We start from the raw sequence: 26,424 nt of genomic DNA, 5'->3' as shown, positions 1-26,424 counted from the left end.
CTTCTCTCAAACCTCTCTCGCTCTCCTGTCTCCTTCCCATCATCATTTACTCCTATTCAACTTTCCAGGCTTAAAAGTAAGAGAAAAGCAAAACTCCATCCACCACCTCCTGTAGCTACGGCCCGCTCTCCTTCCCTTCAGAGAAAACTTCCTGAAAGCCTTCTCACCTTTCACGGTTGCTAGTTCCCTTCCCCTCCCCCTTCACCGTTCAACCCACTGTGACGGTTTTCCACCTGTGCCCGCAACTGAGGCCACTCTCATATTAAGGTCCCCAATGCCCTCCTTGGTGCTGGCTCTAATGGACGCTTCTCCACCTGCGTTTGCCCTGACTTCTAGGCAGTGCTCAGCTCTGCCAACCACACCCTCTCCTCTGGACTCCTGTGACATCACACTCTCCTGTTTACTTCCAACCTCCCTGGACGCTCCTCTGTAGGATCCTGTGAGGGGGTTCTTCTGACTGTCCCTCAAGCATAGATGCTCCTCAGGATTCAGTCCTTGGCCCTTTTCTCACACTTCATGCTCTTTTCCAATAATCTCATGGCATGTCCCATGGGCACCTCAATCTCAAACTGACAGGAGGTATTGAGAGACATTCTCCTTTTCCCAACACTCTTTCCAATATTCTACACACACAGTCAGCAACCCCAGTCTACATCACTGCCCTCTATTCCTTTCCCATGGGTAAGAAGCAGATGGGGTAGAGGAAGGGTTATGGGCTTTGAAGTCATGCTGATCTGGCTTCCGATTCAAACTGCCTCTTAAATCAGCTCTGTGACTTTCAGAGAGTCATTTCCTCTCTCTGAATACAATGTTTCACATTCATATAATGAGTGCAACACCTATCTTGTAGGACTGAATGCATTAACAGAGACATGAATGAATGAATTTCACAAATTAAAAAACCATCTAACTCAGTGGCTGATGTCCCCGTCATGAGTTTCCTCCCCATCTTCCCTTTTCTGGAAGCTAGTCCTGTCTCCCCGACTACACTGTATTTAAAGCAGGGCTCTCCTATAGGCACCCTCCAAACCTGTCAGACTGGTCCTCTCGTTGTCCCTGAACACACTGTGCCCCTTCACAGAGGCACCTCTGCATGGAATGCCCCCCTTCCACTCTTACTCCATGCATACCTAAGTCTTACTCACGCTCCAGCACCCAGCCCCATCTCACAGCTCTTTAAAGGCCTTCCTGAGCTCACAGAAACATCCCCCAGTCTGAACTGTAGAATATCGGTCCCACTGATCTGGTATTTATTATATACTACTGTATGGGGGTCAGATTCTTTTTTGTGTCAATGCCCTTTTTACCCAATGACATCATTAACGTTTCCTGTAGGGAGTCATACACAGTCCTTAGCATACAAAGTCTCTAGCTAAGAGTATTTCTGGTTTTTTTTTTTTTAATGTTTGAAAATTTTATTATTTATTTTTGGCTGCGTTGGGTCTTTGTTGCTGCGTGCGGGCTTTCTCTAGTTGCGGCGAGCGGGGGCTACTCTTCGACGCGGTGCGCGGGCTTCTCGTTGCGGTGGCTTCTCTTGTTGCAGAGCACAGGCTGTAGTCACGCGGGCTTCAGCAGTTGTGGCTCGCGGGCTCTAGAGCGCAGGCTCAGTAGTTGTGGCGCACGGGCTTAGCTGCTTCGCGGCATGTGCGACCTTCCTGCACCAGGTATCGAACCCATGTCCCCTGCATTGGCAGGCAGATTCTTATCCACTGTGCCACCAGGGAAGCCCTCTAGCAAAGAGTTTTAAGTAACACCTGCTGATTGGTATGAGGTCAAGCTCTTTTGATTTGCAATAACTGAAGGCATAAACATCATTTAATAAATTCAACTATTACTTTAAAATATGTATATAAACACCCAGAATCTTAGCATCTGGGACCTCAGAGGCCACGTAGACCAGCCTTCCAGATGTACAACATCCCTTTGCAATGGCCTCAGCGGGTGAACTTCCAACTTCTGTTTCAATGAATCCCTACAGCCAGAGGCTCACTGCCGCCTTTGGGAACCCATTGGATGGCTAGGTAGCAGTTACTTTTTTTTTTTTAATCTCAAACGTGCAACCAAAAAAGTTGCAACTGCCTCTTTCTTCCTGAGCTACTTGAGGGCAATGCGCTGACCTGATGCCCTGCCACCCATTCATATGTGCTTCCCACGGTGACATTCTCCTGTGCAACCACAACACAATCATCAAAACCAGGAAATATGTGATACATTTACCAACAGCGAATTCTCAAACTCCATTCCAATTCCACCAAGTGTCTCAATAATGCCCTCGATAGCAAAAGAATCCAGTTCAGAATCTTGCTTTACCTCCAGCTGTTATACCATTCTAGAATAGTTCCTCAGCCTCTCCTTGATTTTTATGAATGTGACATTCTTAAAGGTTACAGTTATTGGGTCCTTTGATTTGAATTTGCCAGACGTTTCCTCTGATTAGAGCCAGGTTATGCATCTTCAGCAAGGATGTCTCAGAAGATGCGATACTGTGTCCTCACTGCATCTGTGCCCGTAGTATGTGATCTGACTCGTCCCATTACTGATGCAGTCCCTTATGCTCACTTACTTAGGGGGTGTCTACCAGGCTTCTCTACTGCAACAATATTCTAGTTTTTCTTTGATATTAATTAATGAGTATTTTGCAGGGAGATACTAAGTGAGATACTAAGAACGAGATACTAAGATCTCATTCCTCAACAAATTTCAAGATATTAGCCGATTAGTTTATGTGAGTATGGACTCGTGGTTATCTTCTTTACACTGTCCATCATTCCCTGAGGACTTCTTTTGTTTCTAGCACAGCAAGATGCCCCCGGCTCTTCTTGCTTTTTGTTTTTTGTTTGTTTGTTCTGAAACAGGAAGGGATACCGTTCACCTCTTCATTCATAAAAACGGAATTATACCACCTATTTCATTAAACATACTGGGTTGGCCCAAAAGTTCGTTTGCTTTTTTCCCATAAGATGGCTCCAGTAGCCCTTAGTCGTCTAACTTCATTTGAAACAATTTTGTTAGACTGTATCGTGACAGCTGTCATATCAGCGTGCAGTTAAAAAAAAACTTACCAAAACTGGTGAATTTTTGTGTAGCCATTTTAATACTGAAGATGGAAGAAAAAAGCAACATTTTTGGCATATTATGCTTTACTATTTCAAGAAAGGTAAAAATGTAACTGAAACACAAAAAAAGATTTGTGCAGTGTATGGAGAAGGTGCTGTGACTGGTCCAACGTGTCAAAAGTGGTTTGTGAGGTTTCGTGCTGGAGATTTCTCGCTGGACGATGCTCCAGTCGGGTAGACCAGCTGAAGTTGACAGCGATCAAATCGAGGCATTAATTGCGAACAATCAACGTTATACCATGCGGGAGACAGCCGACATACTCAGAATATCCAAACCAAGCACTGAAAATCATTTGCACCAGTTATGTTAATCGCTTCGATGTTTCGGTTCCACGTAAGTTAAGCGAAGAAAACCTTCTTGACTGTATTTCCGCATGCAATTCTCTACTGAAACGTAACGAACACGTTCCATTTTTAAAACAAATTGTGATGGGCAATGAAAAGTGGATACTGTACCACAATGTGGAACAGAAGAGATCACGGGGCAAGCGAAATGAACCACCCCTAACCACACCAAAGGCCAGTCTTCATCCAAAGAAGGTGATGTTGTGTATATGGTGGGATTGGAACAGAGTCCTCTGTTATGAGCTCCTCCTGGAAAACCAAACGATTAATTCCAACAAGCAGTGCTCCCAATTAGACCAACTGAAAGCAGGACTCCACGAAAAGTGTCTGGAATTAGTCAACAGAAGACGCATAATCTTCCAACAGGATAATGCAAGACTGCATGTTTCTTTGATGACCAGGTAAAAACGGCTACAGTTTGGCTGGGAAGTTCTGATTCATCTGTCATATTCACCAGACACTGCATCTTAGGATTTCCATTTATTTAGGCCTTTACAAAATTCTCTTAATGGAAAAAATTTCAATTCCCTGGAAGACTGTAAAAGCTACCTGGAACAGTTCTTTGCTTAAAAAGATAAAAAGTTTTGGGAAGATGGAATTATGAAGTTGCCCGAAAAATGGCAGAAGGTAGTGGAACAGAATGGTGACTGCATTGTTCAATAAAGTTCTTGGTGAAAGTGAAAAATGTGTCTTTTATTTTTACTTAAAAACTGAAGGCACTTTTTGGCCAACCCAATATCACATATCGTGGCATATGTTCAGGCCAATACACACACAGCCTTTTTCTTTTAGTTTGGTCTGTAATATTGCAGACCGCGGATGGGCAGACGCTCCTGTGCTCAGGATGCTTCCAGATCTCAGCCTATGGACCTCTTCACCTGGCTGTTCACCTATATCCTTTATAATCAGCTGGTAAACATAAGCAAACGTTTCCCTGGGTTCTGTGAGCCACTCTAGCAAATTAAATCAAATCTGAGGAAGGGGTCGCGGGAACCTCCAATTTACAGTTGGTTGGTCCGAAGCACAAGTGACAGCCTGGACTTACTGTCGGAAGTGGCGGCAGTCTTGTGGGACTGAGCCCTTAGCCTGTAGGATCTGTAGATAATACCTGAACTGTGCACTTTAAATTTGTTAGACACCCAGTTGGTGTCCACTGAGAAGTGGAGAACTGCTTGGTGATGCTGGAAAACACACCAAAGTTATCACATCCTCTGTCTTATTCCTTCAGTCATTTTATTTTACTTTTTAATTAATTTTTATTGGAGTTTGGTTGATTTACAATGCTGTGTTAGTTTCTGCTGTACAGCAAAGTTAATCAGTTATACATACATATATCACTCTTTTTAAGATTCTTTTCCCATATAGGTCATTACAGAATATTGAGTAGAGTTCCCTGTGCTATACAATAGGTTCTTATCAGTTATCTATTTTATATATAGTAGTTTATATATGTCAATCCCAATCTCCTAATTTATCTCCCCCTTCCCCCTTGGTGACCATAAGTTTGTTTTCTACATCTGTGACACTATTTCTGTTTTGTAAATAAGTTCATTTGTACCATATTTTTTTAGATTCCACATATAAGCGACATCATATGATATTTGTCCTTCTCTCTCTGACTTACTTTACTCAGTATGACAATCTCTAGGTCCATCCATATCACTGCAAATGGCATTACTTCGTTCTTTTTTATGGCTAAGTAATATTCCATTGTATGTATGTACCACATCTTCTTTTCCATTCATCTTATCAATGGACATTTAGGTGGCTTCCATGGCTCCTTCAGTCATTTAAAAATGACATAGTTTCATAATGACATAGGTTCATGTACCCTCAACACACTGAGCATTCTTTTCTGAATTAACATCATTCTGTCTACACAGCTTATAAAAGTGTACAGAGTAGGTAGGCACTCTTGGTTGCCTATTCAATATCCTATTCTCCCCTAAAATCCATTCCTCCCTAAAAGAAGCTGATTTTGTTCCAGTATCTACTCCCTTCCACGTAACTGTGTGCATTCTAAATCAATCATGATAACCGCATTCCTCAGAACCAGTGATGGGTTTAGTAATTTGCATGTGAGCAAATGTGGACCAATGAAACACAAGGAAGTCTTCCAGGGACTTCCTAAATAAGAAGCAAAGAAAAGCAGATGGTTCCCTCTTCTTCCTTTGGAGGGTACTGTGTCTGGATGAGATGCACAGAACGGCTGTCACTATCCTCAGCCAGTGTGACGGTGAAACCAGCCCTAGAAGGACAAAACTGAGATAATCACAGACTAGTGGAGCCAGAGCCCTTAAGGACTCTGGCCAGAGCCTCTCTTATCACTGACCTCTGGTTGTGTGAGATAATGTGCTTCCTTTTTGTGTAAGCCAGTTTGGTCAGGTTTTCTTTTCACTGCAGCCAACGGCATTTTAACTGATAAAGCAGTGAGAACTACACACCCCTCCAGGGCAGGTGGGATGAGCCAGGGTAGAACTTCCAAGTCCCCTTTTTTCTTGATAGAGCCCAGGTGGATGTTGACACATAACACAGGCTCCTAAAACCCTCATCTTTGGCTCCTAAAATGTTATTTTGTATTTGTACTGTTGCCCTTCAGTAAGAGAACTAGAGATTTACTTCATATTTACATTGTTAGCTTCTTCGTTGTTTCAACCTGCTCAGATCTTTTCAAGTAAGTTTGTTTTAAGGGGGGGGCCGGAGGGGGGGGATGAAAAAGGAAGTTAAAGAATTGCTACTTGATTGCAAAGCAATCCAGGGTAAGGAAGACAGAAGCCAAAGAACAAATACAGAGCTAGGACACCAGAGATTTTTGCTCCAGTTATAACTGTGCCACTAGACTACTGAAGAATCCTGGGGGAAAAAAATCACATAATTTCTGTGTTGCTAACTTCATGTATCTGTACATCAGGGAGATAACCTCCAGGTTCCCTTCCGGCATTAAAGTTCTACAACTCAGAGATTTCATCAGGGAATTCATGGCTCAGAATCCTTCTTCTATTGCTTGAAGCATAAAATCAGAAAAAGGCAGCTCCCCAAAATCAGCTGTAGCCTATTAGTCATGAATTGAGATTGACTTCAAATCAACAGAACACTGTTTTGGGGCTGACTCTTCCAAGAAACAGCTCTGTTATACGACAGATCAAGACGGAACTGTATGTGTGTTTACTATCGCTGAACGACAAGGGTAGAAAGCAACTGCCAACTCCTCACTCCACTCACCAAGTTGACGAAAACAAACATTCAGAACAGCCACCAGACCTGGGGAGTTTGGGCAGCTGAACCCAGACACTTAAAAGCACGCTATCAACCTGAAGCGACTGCAAGATGTGGAAAGCCCTTCAATGCTTCCCAGTGCACTTAAAGTCTCAGCCCTTCGTGCCCAAGGCCCTTTGCAAAGTGTGGTCTTGACTAATGCTCCATCAGTAGCTCCCTCTCTAGTGACTCATTCTGCCTGGCCTCAACCACCCTTCCCTATCTGATTTCCCTTCCCCACACCTGCCTCCACGCCCCCCCACGCAGATTCCTCGACCTTCTGATCTCGCTTAAAGTCAACTTCCTCATAAAACACCTTCTCTGTGGCCGTGAACACACACCACTGCCACTTCGCCTGGGAGGGAACCCTGCTCATTCCTTCCTAGCACTTATTACTACCTGTAATTATTCTTTTGTTGTTTACCAGTTTTGTATGTCTCCCCATACATGTCTCCCTCAGCTCTATGGGAGAAGAAACCATGTCTGCCTGGGTTGCCCCTGCAGACCCAGAAAAGAATGAGGACGTTGTGGCTGCCATCATACTTTCAAGGACAACTTAAGTACACGAAAAGAATGCTGAGGACACTACATCATTATATCAGAAAACTGTTTACAAAAGTGTATCTTGTTTAAGCAAGGAGATTCTAAATTTTTAAATATATACATTTATATATGTACAAAATATTATAATGACACGCATCAAGGTATTAATAAGGATGGTATGATTACACTTGTTTTTTTTTTTGGTATGGGAAATCTGGTGACGGAAAAGTAATATACGGTATGCTAAAAGCAGACGACCATAACCACAGGGTGAAGGAAAAGGTGTTGTAAGGATGAAGAGTAAAATGTGACTCTCGGGACTTCCCTGTCGGTCCCGGGGTTAAGATTCTGTGTTTCCACTGCAGGGTGCACAAGTTCGATCCCTGGTCGGGGAACTAAGATCCCACGTGCGATGCAGCGCAGCCAAAAAAAAAAGAAAAAGGGTGACTATCAAATAATTAAATTGATTTAGTAACCACAACAGAACTAAGAACACTGATTATCTGGATAAGTCATGATACATTTGTTACTATACCGGTCAGTTCACAACCCATATAGCTTCAACAGAACACAGCTGTGGATGACAAACCAGTAGCCTAGGATTGTGGTCCCTAACCCGGCTGCACAGGAGAATCACTGGGCATTCATGAGGCTTAATAAATCAGAGTCTCTGGGAAGTAGAGCCCTGGGAATCTGGATATTTTAAGAGCTGGGTGATTCTGATACAAAGCCAAATTGGAGAACCAGCAGCCGAGGATAAATGAAGTTAAAGAACAGGTTTCTTTTCAGTTACGGTTTCAGATAAACCAGGAACCTAGGAGGCAGAGATGCAAATGGTAACAGATTCTGCCAACAGCTGCCGCCTCCCACGAATCAACAAGCAATCATAAAGTGCATGCGGTGTGGAAAAACCCATGCAGCGTGCGCTGGTTTGTTCAACCACACAAATAATTCAAATACCAAGGGCAGGAGTAAGTTGTGGACTAGCACTTTGCCTACGACTCGGAACTCAGCCTTGGCTTCACACACCAAAGCAATCAAAAGATACTTCTGAGCAGGGACGTCTCAAAATTCAAGCCCCAGAATTGAAACAGCCAGGGCAACCCCTCAGTCTTCGTCAGAACTCATTAACCCCTCTCTATTCCCTTCCATGAGACAGTCCCAGAGCAGATCACATTTGTAGATTAAGAGCGGGCAGAGAATCCACAGGGAGGCACACTAAGAGAAACCATAGAAATGTAACCATATACTCTCAAATGTTACATCGTTCACATCAGTTTGGTGTGGAACAAAACATCACACATGTCTCAATAAACCCCGGAGGTGTGAAAACAATTGTTCATAACTATGACTATCATGATCTAGGTCCTTTAGGAAAAAAGTTCAATTACATTCCTTACATTCTGTTTAAGGAAGCAAGAGTGAGGCAGCATTAGCATTTGAGTGTCCTTGATATGTTTACAACTATAAACAACCCATCTATGCTCTCATTTTATGAAATAACCTCGTAACGTAGGGATCAGTCCCATTTTAAAACCAGGCAGTAGAGGCTCAGAGAACTGAAGTACATCGTTTACGTCACAGAGTACATATAGTAGAGCCATGCTTAAGTTCGGATAACTGAAATACTTCCTTTGCTCATTATAGCATGCCGCACTGCCACTTTTAAAATCATTTTGGTTAGATATTTCTAATTGTGTGTGTGTGTGTGTGTGTGTGTGTGTGGTTGCAAGACTAAAAGCCATCTGGAAAACAAGCACCTAGAACAGTGGTTTTCAAACTGGTTTTTCAATGTGATAGCATTTCTTCTCAAACAAAAAATTCCTTGGTCATAGATACAGAGAACAAATTAGTGGTTAGGGAAAAGGGGAAGGGCATGATAGTGGTAGGGATTAAGAGATACCAACCACTCTGTATAAAGTAAATCAGCAACAAGGATATATTGTACAGCACAGGGAAATATAGCCATTATTTTGTAATAACTTTAAGTGGAGTATAATCTATCAAAATATTGAATCACTATGTGGTATACCTGAAACTAGTATAATATTGTAAATCAACTATACTTCATTGAAAAAATAAATTAAAAATAAAAATAAATTAGCTCATCAAGAAAAAAATTCCTTGGAACCCCAATATGTAGAGGCAGAGCTGCTCTGTTGAAAGGAGAGGGGCCGAAGCCCTGCTCCACTCCTACCTGGCCTCCAAGACGGCTTCTCATGGCCCAGGACACCACAGAACGCAGACTGAAAGAGCACCAATCGTGTGATCTGAGTCACTGGATTTGCTGTATGAAAGAGTGTCCCTTTAGAGACATTCAACAAATGATACCAAGTTATATAAAGGCCTCCCGATGCTGGTAACAATGTAACCTACTCGCTAAGGTAAGCAACAACACGAGATTACAGAACCACTCAAGTAGGTTCCCCCCTTGTTGTATGCATGACAAGCTCCACCTGTCTGAGTTCTACACGTCTTTGAAAAGAAAAAAGATGTCTATCGTTTCACAAGGATCCCAAATATATTTTAGTGCTTTTTTCCTCCCCCAAGAGTAATGGTAGCTTTATTTTCCTATCTCCCCAAAGACTAGAGTTACAACAGAAAAATCAGATTATTTAAATATACAAAATACAGTACATAAAACCCGGAAAATACATAGTTCAGGCAGGAATCAAAGATGTGGAAATATTATGCATTCATTTACTCGTTCACTGATAGAAGGGAAAACATTTTGTTCTTAATGCCTGGAAAGAAGCCTTCAGCGATGAAGAAGATAAAGTTGCCCTCGGGACTTAGAGACTACAGGTAGGACACACATATGAGTCGACAGCACGGGGTGAATGCAATAAAAAAAAAAAAAAAAACTCCTCATAGTGGTACTTCCTGACATCTGAACTACTCTAGAGATGTTCTTTTGAGGATTCTTTTAAAAAGGTTTTCTTCTTAATTACAAGCAACATAGGCTAGGATGGCAGAATCAGGCTAAGTAACTCAGCCTCATGATCAAAGGCTATTCTTACAATAAATTTTAAATGACTGAGATGTCCATGAAAGCCCAAACTGAAACATAACTGATTTTAGGGTGATCCAAAGTAAGTGTAAGGTTTTTTTTTTTAAATGGAGTTGGACTTTTTAATTTTAATTGACTATGAAATTTTTCTCGACTTTATACTGGACACTAAGCAGCGGTTTGAGACAAAGCCCTTCGGGATCGCCCTGACCCGGCTACGGACGATCCTCTATTGTACAAGTTACTCAAAGCAGACTTTGTGATCAGAGGGGAAAAAATTGTTTGAATTCCTCTTGGTGTTTGCTTCATTGTTTTAGATGAAGCCATTTTTTGACTAATTCATTGGCTTCTAGCGCTTACGGGACCCTGGTGTATGTAAGCGGTAATTTTTTCCCCCAAGTCTTAGTAATATGACTGTGGGTCATAAATGGAGAGGAGGAATGAAAGCAAAGTTGGGTTTGTCTCTTGATGCATTTCCCCATCTATTCCAGAAGTTTTTGTTTTGTTTTAATAGAACCTTGAATTGGCCTGTGTACTTTTTGGAAAAAAGCTATGTTCAGCACTAAACAATCTTTTTATTAAAGCAAAATAGCTTTACTAGAATTAATGCTTTAATCTCACTAAAGCGAAATCCATTTCCATACTGTGTGCACCAAGGGGCAGAAACGTGGGGAGAATGAAGACTGTCTCACTGAGACATAAAGTAGCTGCTCCCCCATGAGCAGCTGTGTCTGGAATGCAAACTGGGGTATCCTCAGGGGTGAGGCTGAGACAAGGAGGAGACGGGAAGGTGGGCAAAGTATCAAAAAGGAACCAGCTGAGGCTCTCAAATCCCTTCTCCATCGATTAAAGTCACTTATCAGAAACCCTTACTCTAAAATGGCCTACTTTCCAACAGTGGACCATTCTATTTCACCAAGAAATGTTGAAAGCCATGATTAGAGTCACAGGCTGGCTCACATATGTCTCTAACCCACAATGGAATGACCATAGTATTCACCACGCAGTCTGGGTGCTGAGTCTTAAAAGTTCTGTAATTAGGCATAAAATAAAGGAAGAAAAAAATTTTTTTTCCATTTCCTCTTCTAGGCCCAAAGATAAGCCACAGACTAATTTTTTAATTGAGCCAAGTTTTTCTCTGGCGCCCTCCCTCTCTGTCCTCAGAGCAAGAATAAACTGGGCTCATACTATCTTTGGCCCATCCTTCCCGCCAGAGTTCAGTTCTCCATCCCGGGTCTGCAGTGACAGGCTGCAAAATTATTACTCAGAAATGAAATTCTCAGTCCCTCCTTCTAACTGACCTCATCAAAGCATGAGACAGAAAGGACCCAGCAAATTTACCCTCATGTGCCTGGGCTGCATTAGAAGTATTTGACTTTGGAAGAGGATTCTTATCAGCCTGACTCAGTCTCTAGTTGGGAGAATTTGGGGGTAGCATAAGACAGGAATGAACAAAGTGCCGACAATGCGGGGGGTGGGGGTAGTGGCGGATATTTTCGAGCAGTGGAAGCTGGTGGGCAGCATGGCCAGCCCACTGGCGCTGAAAGTGGATGGCGAGAAAGCAAAGGGCTAGGACATCAGGGCCCAGGGGAAAGGGGTGTCTCCCGATGAGAAACTCTCTCTCCTTCCAACAAGGGTCTGCTCACATCCTGCCTCTTCCACAGAGCACTGTCTACCTACTCCCAATCCCATTTTCTCTTTTTCTGAATTCCCTGAGAACTCTAGTACATAACATATATACAACTCTTAATTACATTGCCATCAGTTCTGTTTTTAAAAAATCTGCTTCACTGGTTCCTTCTCTCTAGGAAGCCCTAAAAATGATTGATTGTCTGCAATATTCATTTTGGTTCAATCATATTCTACCTGAGCTTGATCTATTTATTAAGGTTATCTTTTACTCCCAATTAAGCTATCCCGCAAAGAATGACTTTTTATAAAGTAACCCCCACCAAGGTGCCCAGCACAGTGATGAGCACACAGCAAGAATTCAAGTAGCTGCTAGCTTTAAAGCCAGGAGATTATATTAAAAAGACATAAGGTCTATAGTTAAATAAGGAAATGTTAGAGGGTTTTTTTTTTTTAAAGACTATATTTAAAGTTAATCACCCATCTATAGTGCCTGGAGATCTCAGGCACCAATGCCACCAACCTTCATGAAATCAGAGAACACCCTGGAGGGAACAGGGTTATGAGTGTGACAGTCACGGAGACAGTTGGGACCAACAAGGGCACTTGATCCACAGGGCTGCACTGAGAGGGGATGGAGAGGAGAGACAGAGGACCGTCTGCTGAGCATCTACTATGCTATGCTATGGGTACCACGCTAGGTGTTTTACAGGTGGTAGAGTTTAATCTTTGCAGTAACACTTCATCTTTACAGATGAAGAAACCAAGACTCAGGGAGGCTAAGCAACTTGTCTAAGCCCACGTGGGTGGTAGTGGTGGACAGAGACAGGATTAAGGTCCAGATCTATTTATCTCCAATGTTTTTGCTTTCTCCACTAGGTAACCCCAACCCCTTCTAGAACACTTTTCATTCTTGCCCCCCAAATAAAGCCAAAACGATTGATTCTGTCTTTGTGAGGAAGGAAGAGGTGAGATTAGCAAGCCCTTCAGGGTCAGGGCAGGGAGGTGAGGCCATTTGGGAAGGATTCAGAAACAGAGTTAACATTAGTTGGGAGGGAATTATGTACCAAGCACCGACCAGGCACTTTTTACACTTCATGTGATTTCATCCCAATAACCCTAAGAGGCGACCATTTTACATATATAAGGAAACTGAGGCTTAGGTAAGTTAACGTACCCTAAGGTACAAAGCTAAAAAGAGTGAAAGTGAAGCTGGGATTTGACCTTGGCCAGTCAGGACTCGAAGCCTGTGCTCTTTTCACTGCTTTCCGATGCAAGCATGTGCTCCCCTTTCTTCTTCCCATAAATGACAAAAACTAACGTTGGGGAGACACCGCCTACTAAGAGATCTGCCTAGTTATTACATAGCAGGTAAACTGAAGAGAGCCTCCAACCGAGAGGAAAGAAAACCGTTATCTCAACCAAGGAACTGAACAGACAAAAAGAGAGAGGCTTGCAATGTGTATTTAAAACTGCTGTTACCCTCTGAACCCATTCCTGCGTCTAGTTGACGTTCTGATAGGCCATGTCAGCGAGGCTCATCCCCAGTGGGGCTGGAGCCACTGTTCACAGCAGATCCCACTAGATAGGCTTGGCAGTGCCACATGACCCAATCCAGTCCCAACAGCAACACAGCAAGGGACGCCAGAGAGTTATCATAAAATGAGGCCGGTCCTTGAGATCCAGTCCTTTTTGCTGAGGTGGCTCAGACTTAGGTGAAAATGTCAGCAAACGGCTCTCCACATTAGGATAATTCACGACACTGACAGCTTGCGCGAGTCATTAAACACACACACTTCTATCTATACCAGATCCACCACTTTCGTCTCCAAGTTGAGCAAAAAGTCAAAGCTGCTCTCTTTAAGGAAGAAGAAGAACCCTTCAGAACCTGTGATGAAACACACCAGTAGCAGCTTCTGAGCGCTTGATTCCACCCACATCTGGCTCTGTTTGGGAGCTAAATTCAGAAGTCTCCAGGGTCAACAAATGACCCCGAATAAAAATAGTCTTGGAAATCTGTCACGGAGCAGGAAAGGAAACAAGACGGCTGGGCGATTCACTCCAAATGGCAGCTCTGAAACCCCAACTCTCATTTTTTTGTCCCAATACGAAGCCAATGTGCAAAACAGGCCCAGAGCAAACTGTCCTTTTCCGAAGGCCTCTAAAAGTGGTTGCCAAAGAATTTCACATGCAAGCCAAAAAGATTTAGTGTGCCATTCACCTCTCCTATGAATCGAACTACAGCTCCTTTGAAGGAGAGCTCTGAACCAATCACAGATTGACACGTGCTTGAGGACCACCAGGGTACCTAAGGCTCTGCCCCAGGAAGCAAGAGGGACCCTCTGTCCTAATTTTCCAAGTGATCAAAGAGCTGCAGAAAGAGTACAGAGGTTGTGTGGCGAGTGAGAGAGCGAGGGCGAGCGAGCGCCTGTTCACTGCTTTTCTACGAATTCTGCAGCTCATTGCTCCTGCCCGCCCCCCACACACACTGAAGTTGTATTAAATTAAGTACAATATTTTGAGATGATTGTATGCTTCTTTTAAGTTAAGAATTCCATGGGCTGAAGAACAATCAGCCAACATTTGACGGCTTAGTTCACTCATTTTTTTTTTTTATTCTAATTTTTTTAGTTTTTGGCCACGCCGCGTGCCTTGTGGGATCTTAGTTCCCTGACCAGGGATTGAACCCAGGCCCGCGGCAGTGAAATCGTGGAGTCCTAACCACTGGACCAGCAGGGGAGTCCCAGTTCATTCATTTTAAAATGTATTGAACACACAGCTGCCCGATTCTGGAGCATGATAGAAAATGCAGAAGGGCTAGCGGTGGGTTGCTTCACAGCCACTCACTTGTGCTTGCCCTTCCAAAGCCGTGTATCTAATCTGACATTCATAACTTATACTCTTTTTCTCAGAGGTGGTTCCCCCCTCCCCAACTGTAATGAATTTCAAAGGACCACACAACCTGGATCCACCTCTGGACAGGCTCTCTGGCTTTGGGGAATCTCACAATTTGGTGGGAATGCAGACACGCAGAGAAAACAACATAGCATGATAAATCCTAACAGTTATGATCAAGTGCCCATATATCTTGGGAGCACAGGTGAAGGTATGGTTAACCCTTGCCTTGGAGGTTTGGGAAAGACTTTTCAGAACTGGTCTCGCAGGACAAGGAAGAGTCTGACAGGCAGGGATGAGGGTAGAGAGTAGGGGGAGGACATTCCAGGGCATTCCAGGGAGTGAGAACAGCCGAGGCCAGTGGTTCTCAACTGGGGACAATTTTGCCCCCTCCCCCAGGGGACATTTGGCAACATCTGGAAATATTTTTGGTTGTCATATGGGAGAGGAGTGGTGCTCCTGGCATCTGGTGGGTAGAGGCCAGGGATGCTGCTAAACATCTGACAACACACAGGGCAGCCCCCCCCCCCGACCCCCAGCAAAGCATGACCCAGCCCCACTGTCAACAGCACCAAGATTGAGGAAAGCCTGGTCTAAGCAAAGGTACAAAAGAAACATTGTGTTAGGTTAAAGGTGAGAAGTTGCCTGGAGCTTCGGTAAACACAGTGCTTCAAATCACTGCTTTTATGGAAGAGAAAAACCGGTAAGAAAAGAGGACAAATTAAATTTCCAAAGAACCAAGACACCAGGCTGAGCAGATGCCTTATTCTCAAAACAGGAACCACCACCAACAAAATTAGAAACTGGAAGCCTAAAGTGGGTTTCCTCGACCTGTGACATGAAAAGCACATGTCTCAGGCCACTGTCCTCAGGAAGAGCAGCCCGCATTCCTCCTTCCTCGAGGATGGCTAAGTGGCGAGTAAGGGCACAGTGAGGACCAGATGTTCCGCGTGGCTGCACCAGGCAGATCTCTCACTGCGAGACAGGGTGCAGCAGAGCTGATGTGAATTTTGTTAGAACTCAAGTCCAGGAATGACCCAAGGCACGAGAAAAGGAACCAAAGGCTCTAAAAGGGAAGCGGCTAGGAAGAAAGCAGACCGTGGTGGGGATGCCGAGGTCGGGCCTTCAAGTGGCCATGCGGGGGTTTGGCGGGAACCAGGCCTGACCGCGAAGGCTGGAGGTGCTTGTGCAGGCGTCTGACTCCTGGATCGGACGCTTGGAAGTGGAGTGCGGAGCTTACCACCATCACCAAAACCACCGACACCTGTGCCTCCACCGAAAGGAAAAGCAAATAAATAGAACAAATCTCCCTTAGCAAGAGACTCCTGGGGGGCGAGAAGGCGGCCCTCAAGATACCAGCAGGTTCTGGTGTAAGCGTAAAATACAAACTGAAACTCCTTCCCAGATATGCGAACTCACACTCATCCGCATCATTGAGTCTTGCCTCATCCAGACCCTCAGGCACAGACACATGCCTACATCAATTTTTAAAAATAATAACAGTAAGGGGAAAGTGACATTGATTGTAGCAGATGGCTAAAAATAAAGCTTTTACCAAAGAGAGGAAAAGAAAGCCAGACTAGTAGCAAAATAAGAAGATAATTCTAAATGGAAAATGACACAAAAGCTTAAAAAAAAAAAGTAACCGAAACATTCCTTTTTTTCTCTCTCTATAAAAAATGTCACAGTGGGTGCTACTGTAGGGAAAATTAAAATTCGGTTTGGATGACACAGACCCCTGAAACTGTAGCTATAAATGCCTAAATGCATGTCACAGACCATAAATGAAGGAAAGAGCCAGATAGACAGCAGGGGACAGGACATTCCAGACGGGAGTGAGAGGAGAAGCCGCAGCTTGGGGAAGGCAGGAATGATGGAGCACGTGCGCACACACCCACTGTGAGATGAAATACACTCAAATTTCGCCTCTATACAACCATAAATATACACCCCGTATGGACCAACCACCCATATTCCGGGAGATGAAAACATTACATGACATAGTAGCACCTGGATCTACAGCGGGTTTGTGGTCACCTTCTGCAGAGGGACACAGATATCCAAGGGTCCACACGAGCCTTACAGGAAGGCTCATACAGCTAAAACACTGGAACAGTCTGGAGGAACAACGGGCTGATGGGAAATTCCAACTATCAGAGAGCGGCCTGCTTTCCACCTGGGTCATCAGGATTTACAGCTGGGGAGGAGGCAAGGGCACTGCTACCCTTTACGGCTCCTGGGAACCAACCCTTCCCAACTTATAAATAAACCATGAACAATCACTGAACCCGTGCGCTGAGACTTGCAGCCAGTTCGCAGAGTGGTCGAGTACACACGTAGGTGAGACACATACAACATCCGAATCTTGATGGACCTGGTGATTGGGAATAAAGGTAGACCTAGAAACCTGGGCATTAGCCAAGCGTCATACTGATGAGAGCCGGCGATTCCTTCCACAACTCCCCAACACCCACTCCTTCCCCTCCGGACAACTTATTCACGAACACCCAGAGTCAGCTTTTAAGCTCCACTCCTCTGCTTGGCCACTTTATCCACCTGGAACGTTCTCCACCTACACAGATCCTACCCATCCTCTGCAACTCCTCTCAACCCCTCCTCTCCTCTAGATGGTGTTTCTGAGCCACCCTAAGGCATCTCTCCCTCTGCTAAACTTCCGGAACAATTAGGTTGTACAATTACTTGGCAAAGAATCATCTAAGCTCTACAAAGCTTAACTTTTCTGTTGTTTTCCTGACCTATTATTTAAGTGGATAAAAATTTTCACCTTGCTCCCTGTCTTCATAAACATGCCATGTCTTTGAGAGGTAAGGACACATCTGATGGTTCTTTGGACCCTCCCACCTTACCTCCTAAAGTACCCTGCATAATGCAGAATTAAATTGCAAAATTCTCTCCTGTGCAAAGTTCTCTTCTGAGCTAAGTTAGGCTCACATTAATAATCTTTCTTAAGAGTCAAGCCTCACAAGACTTTGCAACCAATGATATGTGAAAGCAAAAAAAGAATGTAAGGGCAGAAAAATCTTGGAGATCATTATTTTACAAATTAGGAAACTCAGACTCAAGGACTGGCTCAAAGTCGTTCGTGGTAGGTGGGTGTAGAACTCCGGTCTGTGCCTCTGCTCCTTACTCTGGGACATAATGAAGCCTTGCTAAGAGCAGATGCAGACTATGGGGACTGCAATTTTGAAGATTAAAGAAGTTTTTAAAATTCTTAAAGTTAACAAGGGAGGGCTTCCCTGGTGGCGCAGTGGTTGAGAGTCCGCCTGCCGATGCAGGGGACACGGGTTCATGCTCCGGTCCGGGAGGATCCCACATGCCGCGGAGCGGCTGGGCCCGTGAGCCATGGCCGCTGAGCCTGCGCCTCCGGAGCCTGTGCTCCGCAACGGGAGAGGCCACAACGAGAGGCCCGCGTAAAAAAAAAAAGAAAAGTTAACAGGGGAATTCATACTGAGAAGTGGGATTAGTTAGGCACCCAAACCGAGGTTAAGATTTTCACTTTTAAATTTATGGAGCGATATTTAAAACCTACAAGAAATGGAGTCAGAACTTCCAGGAAACACCTCCCCCCCCAACTCAGTTATTTTGAAACTCCGTTTACTGTAATGTTTTCTTTAAAAAAAACTCAAACTACTTTAAAGCTCTGCTTACATATTACTCTATCAGGAGTGAAATAACCCCATGTAGAAGCCTTTCTAAAACAAACTCGTCCTGGAAGCCCATCGGCGTTGAGTTGTGACTACATTCTCAAGGATGTCAGTAACACAAGGGTTCCATCCACAACTCCTTGAAAAAACTGAAACCATGAATGCCTTGTCAAATTCAGACAGTTTATCTTGGCACTGGAGAGCAGAGCAGTCTCTTCGATGTCTGGAAACGCGTCTAATTACGTTCAGAGAGTAACTAAAAAATAGCCAGTGTCCCGGAACAGACAGCTCAGGGATCACTCCATAGCGTCCTGAATGACGCGATGGAACCACGCCAGGAAAAACTAAAAAAAGAAGACGAAAGCGAAAAAAGAAAAGAACCAAGTGTGAAACCACGATGAGACCCTAGGCTCTCTCCAAAACAACCCTCCAGTCTTCCCTGAGCCTTGCGGCCGCCACGACTCTCCCGAAAGTTTTCATTTCCCTCTACTCTTGTTTCCATTAGGTCACCCGGCCCGCCCACAGCACTTACCTGGGGCAGCGCACTAGCTGCCTGGCCCCAAGCGCTGCCTCCCCCCGACACCCCCCTCCCCCGTCCGGACAGCACCCAAGGACACCCCCTCTCTAGAAGGCGCAGTCCTGGAGCTCGGCACGCCCCTTCCACTCCAATGCGGCCGCACCCCAGGGCGTCCCCTCTCGGGAAAGCTCAACCATCGAGCTCAGAGGACCCCGGACACCCCAATCCGGCCGCACTCCATCCCTCGCGCTCGGTGCACCCCCTACACCCCCAATCCGGCCGCACCGCAAGGGCGCCCCCTCTCGGGAAAGCGCAGGCTCGCAGCATTGGGCACGGCCGCTCCGCCCTCACCTGAGCCGAAGGTTGGCCATGAACTCGGGCATAGAGACGGTGTCCATCAGCACGAAGTCCGCCTTCCCGAACTCCAGGCTCTCCTGCTCCGCCATGGCGCCGGCGCACGGGCTCAGGTGGGCGCGGACGGGTTCAGGTGGGCGCGCTCGGGCGGCGGGGGCGCGCGGCGAGCTCGGGCGGGGCCGGGGCGGGGCGCGGGAAAGGGGGCGCCGCGGCGGCTCGGCGGGACGGAGGCCGACCCGCTGCTCCTCGGCGCGCTCTCGTCCGGCGCGGCTCACCCGGCAGTTTCCGCTTTTCCCGCGGCGGCTGCCCGGCGCTGTGGGGGAAGAGACAACGAGACGGAGACGGCGGCGGTTGGTCCCGCCTCTGGCCTTGTCTGGCCCCGGCCCCGCGGCTGCCCGCCCCACCCGCCCCGGCCCGGCCTCTCCGCCCCGCCCCGCCCCCCCGGCCGAGGAGCCGCCCCCGCGGCGAAGGCCACCACCTCCTCACCTGGGCGGCGCGCACGCGCGTGGCGGCCGGCGGGGGCGCGCTCCGGGCCGGGCGGAGGCGGAGGGGTGGCAGCGCCCTCTGGGGACAGGCGCTGGGAGCTCAGGGGGGCGGTACCGAGGCGTGCGAACGTAGGAGGTGGGTGGAATCAAGTTTCCAGGATTGCCGCCTCCGCCCGGGCTTGGTATATGCCAACAAAGTTACGAAAGTGTCTTGTGGAGCTTCTCGCGTGGATAATTCATTACGATTCTGTCACCCTGCTGCGAAGCCCTCTTCTGCTCACATCCTCTCCATCCTTAAAATGATGGTTCACGCTCAGACTGAGAGAGAGTAATAATAATTAACACGTTGGGGGTACCAAAAGTGCCCAGAGCTTTTATAAGGGCCTTAGAGAACTTAAGTAACTTGCGCACGGCTACCTAAGTAGTGGGGAAGCTGCAATTTCATCCAGGTCATTTGACTTACGAGCCCCAGCGTTTAGCCACATGGCACACTGCTTTCCTTCTCCAGTGTTCCGTGATCCATTTTTCTCTTCCACTCACCTGAGCATGTCATCAAACATTACCTTATATTGTTATTAAGTTTTTCATCTATCTATGTATCATCTCCCTGGGATAACTGTAGGCTTCTTGAGCATGGGACCATGTCCTGAACTTCTCCATATCCCCCTTGACACACACCAAGGAGTCTGGTGTAGTGCCTTGCACATGTACATATGAAATGCACAATGGTTCAATGGAATAGAATGGGTTTTAAGTGGTCTCCAATTTACAGATACATTGGTTGATCTTAGAAAATTCTTTTGGAACCGAGACTGCATTTTCTCAGTGAAAATCTATTATAAATGGCTTTCTAAGGCAGCTGCACCTCTTCAGTCGTGTGTTTCTATTAGGACCACCTTCTATTTCAAAACCTACCAGGAAATCTAGAAGCCCCCAAAGACATGGCTGGACTCCTAAACTATGGCTGACTGTGAGATGCGTTAAGCCAGACCTAAGGACCTTGCTCACGTTTGCTTCAGCATCCAACAACCCACCCTGGCCAAGAGAGAGGGTAAGACAGCTTGATCACCTCCTGCATGAGCACGTCCGCCATAAGAAAGCCACCCCAGTCTCTGTCACAGGCAGAGATGAGTTGCAGTCTGACTACCATTAGCAGCTCTCGTTCTTCAGAAGACACCTCTCTGAATCTCAGTGTCCTCGTTTGTGGAATAAGAACTCCGGTTTAGATACTTTCCAAGGTAGGACCATCCTTTGCTTGGGTCATTTGTGTGGGTGGGTCAGTGGCTAAGTGGGTGATTGCATAGAGTGTGGTACATTCCTAAAATGTTTGCATTGGTATGTTTTAGTATACAGTAAAACTGAGTTTCAAAAAGAAAAGGAAGAAATCTCAAATTCTGTGCAATTTAGAGCAACCAGGGACCACACTCATTGGAAACGATTATTGGAAGATGGAGGTAGGTATATCCCCTGGGTTGTTAGGGCAGAAGCAGTTGTACAGTGGGTAGGATCTATGGTGGGATGCAATTGTGGTTTTCACATGGGCAAAGCAAGGAGACTCCTGTGTTAATCAGTGTCTTGTACAGGAGCCCGATGTGTAAAACATATACACAACATATGCAAAGGGTAGTTAATCAATTTAAAGTGCAAATTAGTATAAAATCAGGCATTGAGACCAATGAGGCTCTTTTGCTGAACCCAAATCTGTCCAGTGGGGCTGTAGGAAAATATTAACTATTGGTGTATAAAGAATATATGGAAGCCTTTTTTTTCCAGTCTTCTTGCAACTTTTCTGTAAGTTTGAAATTATTTCAAAATATAAAGTTAAAAATCAAATAATCTAAAACTGTTCTAAAATTCTAAAAGGTTTATTTTTAAGAATCACATTGTAATAATTTTTTCCTATTTTGGAAGAAAATCTGAAAAAGAATACACACACACACACACGCACCTGAATCACTTTGCTGTACACCTGAAACTAATACGACATTACAAATCTACTATACTTAAAAGGAAAAAAAAAAGAGAGAGAGAGAAAGCAATCATGTAACACTTAGAAATGAAAGTCACATTGGAAGTTTGCAGACATTCCAGAACTGGAAAACCAGCACACACCTTGAAAGCTCTGGTACAGACTATCTATTCACTCTGGTTGTCATACATATGCTAGGAGATTATAAACACTAAAACCAAAAATAATTCTAAAAACCAAACATAATTTCAACAATTTCTATTTTAAATATGTTTTTATAATTTAGATGAAAGAATTTCATGTTTACCTTAGTTGTCAAATATGCCCCAGAGAGAGTACAACCTGTTCCATGCCTGAAATTCTCTTCCCTCTTGTCCTGCCTCTCATCCCTGTGGCCTAGCTAATTTCTGCTCATCCCTCTGCTCTCAGCCTCAACATCACTTCCTCCAGGAAGGCTTCCATGATCTCCTGAGTCAGGGTTGGCTAAGTCCCTGCTCTGTGCCCCCACAGCACCCTGGAAGTGTCATCCTCGTTACAGGCTGAATGCACTTTAACAAACCTATTGTCCATCTATCACATTAGAGTGTCAGGGCCATGAGTACTGGAAGCTGTGTCTGTCCTGTTCTTGGATGTAGCTCTGGCCCCTAGTAGCACAGGGCTTAGCGTGTGAAACTCTTAATAGACGCTTGCTTGATGAAGGAATAGGGAATGATCTGTGACTCTATGGGTTATGTAATGTGAGTTTGTAAATCCACCCTTGTTGGTAGATTTTCTGCGTTAAAAGCCGTTCATTGTGCAGCGTTTATCTCATTCCCATTTCCTGCCCCTGCAGGCAGGTCTCAGGGCTGTGTTCACTTCTCTCTTGGGGCCAGGCCTGCATGCTACATGTTCACACTGAACAAAAGCTGTTGTCCGAAAAACCCGTCTGCTGTTGACACCAGCTGCAGAGGATCTGTGCTGGGTTCTCCCTAAAAAATCAACTCTGAATTTTCCACAGCAAATATTTGCTCCCATCCTTCTACTTTCCCAGAATGTTTCTGGGCTGCCCCATCCTCCCTCTCTTTACCAGGTGCGTTGTATCTGGGAAGATGGCTCAGCCTAAATCCCACAAGACAGAAGCAGGAAGGCCAGGAAGGACATAGTCACAAAGCATATTCAAAGGGCATTTTATAAATTTATTGTATGAGCCCCAATTATTCTAGAGCAGAAGTAGAAAGGCGAATTTATGTGGCAAAATAACTTCATAATGCACTCACAACCATATGGAAATGATATAGAACCCTCTGCCTTAGATATTATCCAAAACATACATCCTCCTCTTTCATGCCTAAGGTTGGATTTGAACTAAGAATGATACATCAAAGACAGCGTATATGTTCTCTATGGTTTCTGAGGCCTACATTTTTTAGAGTAAAAACAGACCCAACAGTTGTCTCCCTGGTGTCACTGATGACTTACCCACCTGTGGACCCCTCCCCCCACCCACCCCCAACGCCTTCAGCCCTGCCTTTCCCTCTTTAGACATCTCACAGCACAAAGGAAAGGGAATTTTCATAGCAGAGGTCACTGTCATAAAATAGCCTGAAAGCACAGAAAGTGACTTAAGAAGCTCACCTTCTCACCTCTAGCTATTAAAGACAGGGACGGGGGACCAACTGCTCAAGACCTGGTTCCGGGTTCTAGGAATTTCTTGCCCGCTGTGCCTGTGGTTCAAGCTGTGCTTACCTGTGACGATGCTGAGTTGGGGACAAGGATCTTCCCTTAGCTCTTTGAAATGGCTGATACTACAGACAGAGCTACTTTTTTTTTTTTTTTTGCGGTACGCGGGCCTCTCACTGCTGTGGCCTCTCCCGTTGCGGAGCACAGGCTCCGGATGCGCAGGCTCAGCGGCCATGGCTCACGGGCCCAGCCGCCCCGCGGCATGTGGGATCCTCCCGGACCGGGGCAGGAACCCGCGTCCCCTGTATAGGCAGGCGGACTCTCAACCACTGCGCCACCAGGGAAGCCCGACAGAGCTACTTTTAACATAATCAACCTAAGCTCAGAGGAAGTTGGGAGATAGCTGAGGAGGAAGAAGAGAAGGAAAGGGGCTGCAACTGCCAGGGTCTCAGGGCAGCAGGTGGATAGTAACAAGACACTGGTTTCCAATTCTTAGGTTTCATTTTCCCTTGATGAAAACACGGGAACTTTCTCTCCCAGGACAAATGTCTTAAGCACACATGCAAAACAGTTTGCACATGGACTCCCCTGATCCAGGCCCAGAATAACCTGTCTGTGGATCCCAAGTTAAGAACCCCTGGGCGGAAACTAACACACCATTGTAAAGCAACTATACTCCAATAAAGATGTTAAAAAAAAAAACCAAAAGAACCCCTGGGAATTCCCTGGTGGACCAGTGGTTAGGACTTGGTGCTTTCACTGCTGTGGCCCAGATTTGATCCCTGGTCTGGGAATTAAGATCCCGCAAGCTGCGAGGTACAGCCAAAAAATACATTAAAATAAAAGAACCCCTGAGCTAAGAGGGGGATCACACCACAGGTCCTAATCATTGGGGAATGGAGAAGAACTTCAGCAAGCCATCACTGTCAGTATCCCGTGAGTCACCAGAAAAGGGCTGTCCCAAGAGCACGTCCCCCGGAGCTGGCACTGGAGCCACATTGTTTAAGGCCTCAGGAAAGACAGGGTCAGATGGTAGAGGAAGAGTGCTTATCACACTGAGTTGGAGTTGGCTGTCCAGGCAAGTCCCTCGACTTGCTAGGACAGAGGCCATGCCCTACTCATCCTTTTATCTCCAGCCCTCAGTCTGTGCCTGATGCCCCTTAGATATTTCTTGAATCGAGTAGATGAATTAATTAGTGAGTTAATTTATTTGTAAATGGGGATGTGTAGATGTAGGGTTATATTTCAGGGAGCATGTGGCATTCCTCTGTGCCCTATGCCAGAAAATCAATAACTCAAGCTATTCTGGCCATTGGAAGGGGTCCTAGAGGTAGAAAATTTGGGAGTGTGATAGGATCCCATGAGAGGGAAAACACATCCACAATCAGTTCATGGATTGAATCTTGCATCTTAAGGCAGGATGTCTCAAATTTTAAGGTGTATAAGAATCACTTGGGATCTTGTTAGAAATGCAGTCTCAGGTCCCACCTGAGTAGATCTTAACTCACTGAATTGCAATCTGCATTTTAGCAGGATCCCCTAGTGATGCTGTTGCAGCCAGACTGTAGACCAGACCTTGAGTAGCAGGATTCTAAGGAATCCTAATGGCCATGTAATCAAACATATGTACCCCTTTACAGATGGGGAAAGTGGGCCCCAGGAAGAGCTTCTGACTTTGACTAGGTTGGTAGAGCTGAGACCAGACCTTACAACTTCCGATTTGGGTAGTGGATTGCTTCCACTATCCAACATGAATACTCACTTGTAAGACGGTGTGTGTGTGTGTGTGTGTGTGTGTGTGTGTAGTAAAGAAAAGGGAGAGCAGCACCCTAGATCTCCCCTGGGTAACCCCAGGACCTCCCTACCCCATTTCTAAGTGGGAGGCTGATGTCCTCCTTTTCCCCATTCCCCTTGTTCTCTTCTAAAAGCTTGGAGTAGAGGCTAGAGAAAATATTGCTGGGGTCAGGAAAAGTCCAATTCCTTTCTTCCCTCCACCTGACAGAATAGCAAGTAGTTAGTACAGATAACATCCACCATTAATATTTGATTAGTATCCAGAGAACTGACATTGCAGGAAGAGTGTGACATCATACTCAAGGTGACATCTTCTCATCTGCCTCCTAGACCCCATCTCCTCCTGCCATTCATGAGAAGCTTCTCAACTGGTGAGCTGCGGCTGTATTCATCTCCTGGAGTTAAGATCATGAAATAAGATGATGTTAAAGTGCACAGTGTGACCCTCTGACTTTATCCAGTCAACTGGATTCATTCTTCAGACTACCTAGAGGTAGAATACGATGAGCAGTACTTCTATCCAAATTCTGACAACCTGAACTCTAAAGAAATGACACAGGGAAAATTTTTAATGGTTTAAAAGTAGAATGCATAAAACCCAGGAGACCTCCGAGGCCATGTGATCAAGTATCCCGCCCAATGCCTGAATCCCCTCCACCATATGCTATTGAATACAATGCCTGGATCTGCCAGGCATTTGACTCATCAGGCCTCCTCCATGCCATGCCGGTGTCTCCACACAAAAGCGGGCTCAACACCCTTTCGCTCCGTCTTACTCCTGAATCACTGCCCTAACTCACTCCGTGCCCTGTACGTCAGCCAGCTCCCAACACTCCCATCCTCTGCCCCTGTTACTCATAATATGTAGGAACCTGGTTTGCCCTTTGCGTCTTCTGTTCCACCAAGAGAGGACCAGATTGAAGTGAATTGTAACCAAGGAGAGGAGCCGGGGTCATAGCCAGTTAAGGAAGGGCCTCCTGTTTTTCTTGAGCTGACCTGCCTTTTAGAGTTTCTATCCATAGAACCCTAACACTATTTTCTCTGATCTCTTTGAGCTCTGCCTTCTCAACGTTAAGTTCTGTGTCTGACTGCTATCTATTTAGCCCTTCTGTACAGAATAGCCCTTCAGTTCAGAGTAGCATTTTTCCCATACTCAAGAGGCGGAGGTAGTACAGTGGCACCCAAACT

General features: G+C 45.5%; 1 protein-coding gene across 2 annotated transcripts in view; it reads right to left on the bottom strand.

Moving 5' to 3' along the window:
* Positions 1 to 19,713, bottom strand: part of MYO1D (myosin ID) — a 350,887-nt gene extending 331,174 nt beyond the window's left edge. For both annotated transcript variants that reach the window (XR_009560338.2, XM_030862141.3), the window contains exon 1: positions 19,327 to 19,713. Coding sequence is in view for 1 of the 2 variants with exons in the window: in XM_030862141.3 (XP_030718001.1) it covers positions 19,327 to 19,421 (95 nt within the window). In the remaining variant the exon portion in view is untranslated. The remainder of the gene's footprint in view (positions 1 to 19,326) is intronic.
* Between the last annotated feature and the right edge of the window lie 6,711 nt (positions 19,714 to 26,424).

The sequence above is a fragment of the Globicephala melas genome, chromosome 20, assembly GCF_963455315.2.
Source record: "Globicephala melas chromosome 20, mGloMel1.2, whole genome shotgun sequence".
Classification (NCBI taxonomy): domain Eukaryota; kingdom Metazoa; phylum Chordata; class Mammalia; order Artiodactyla; family Delphinidae; genus Globicephala; species Globicephala melas.
The sequence above is the reverse complement of the archived record's forward strand: the minus strand, read 5'-3'. Positions and strand labels throughout refer to the sequence as shown.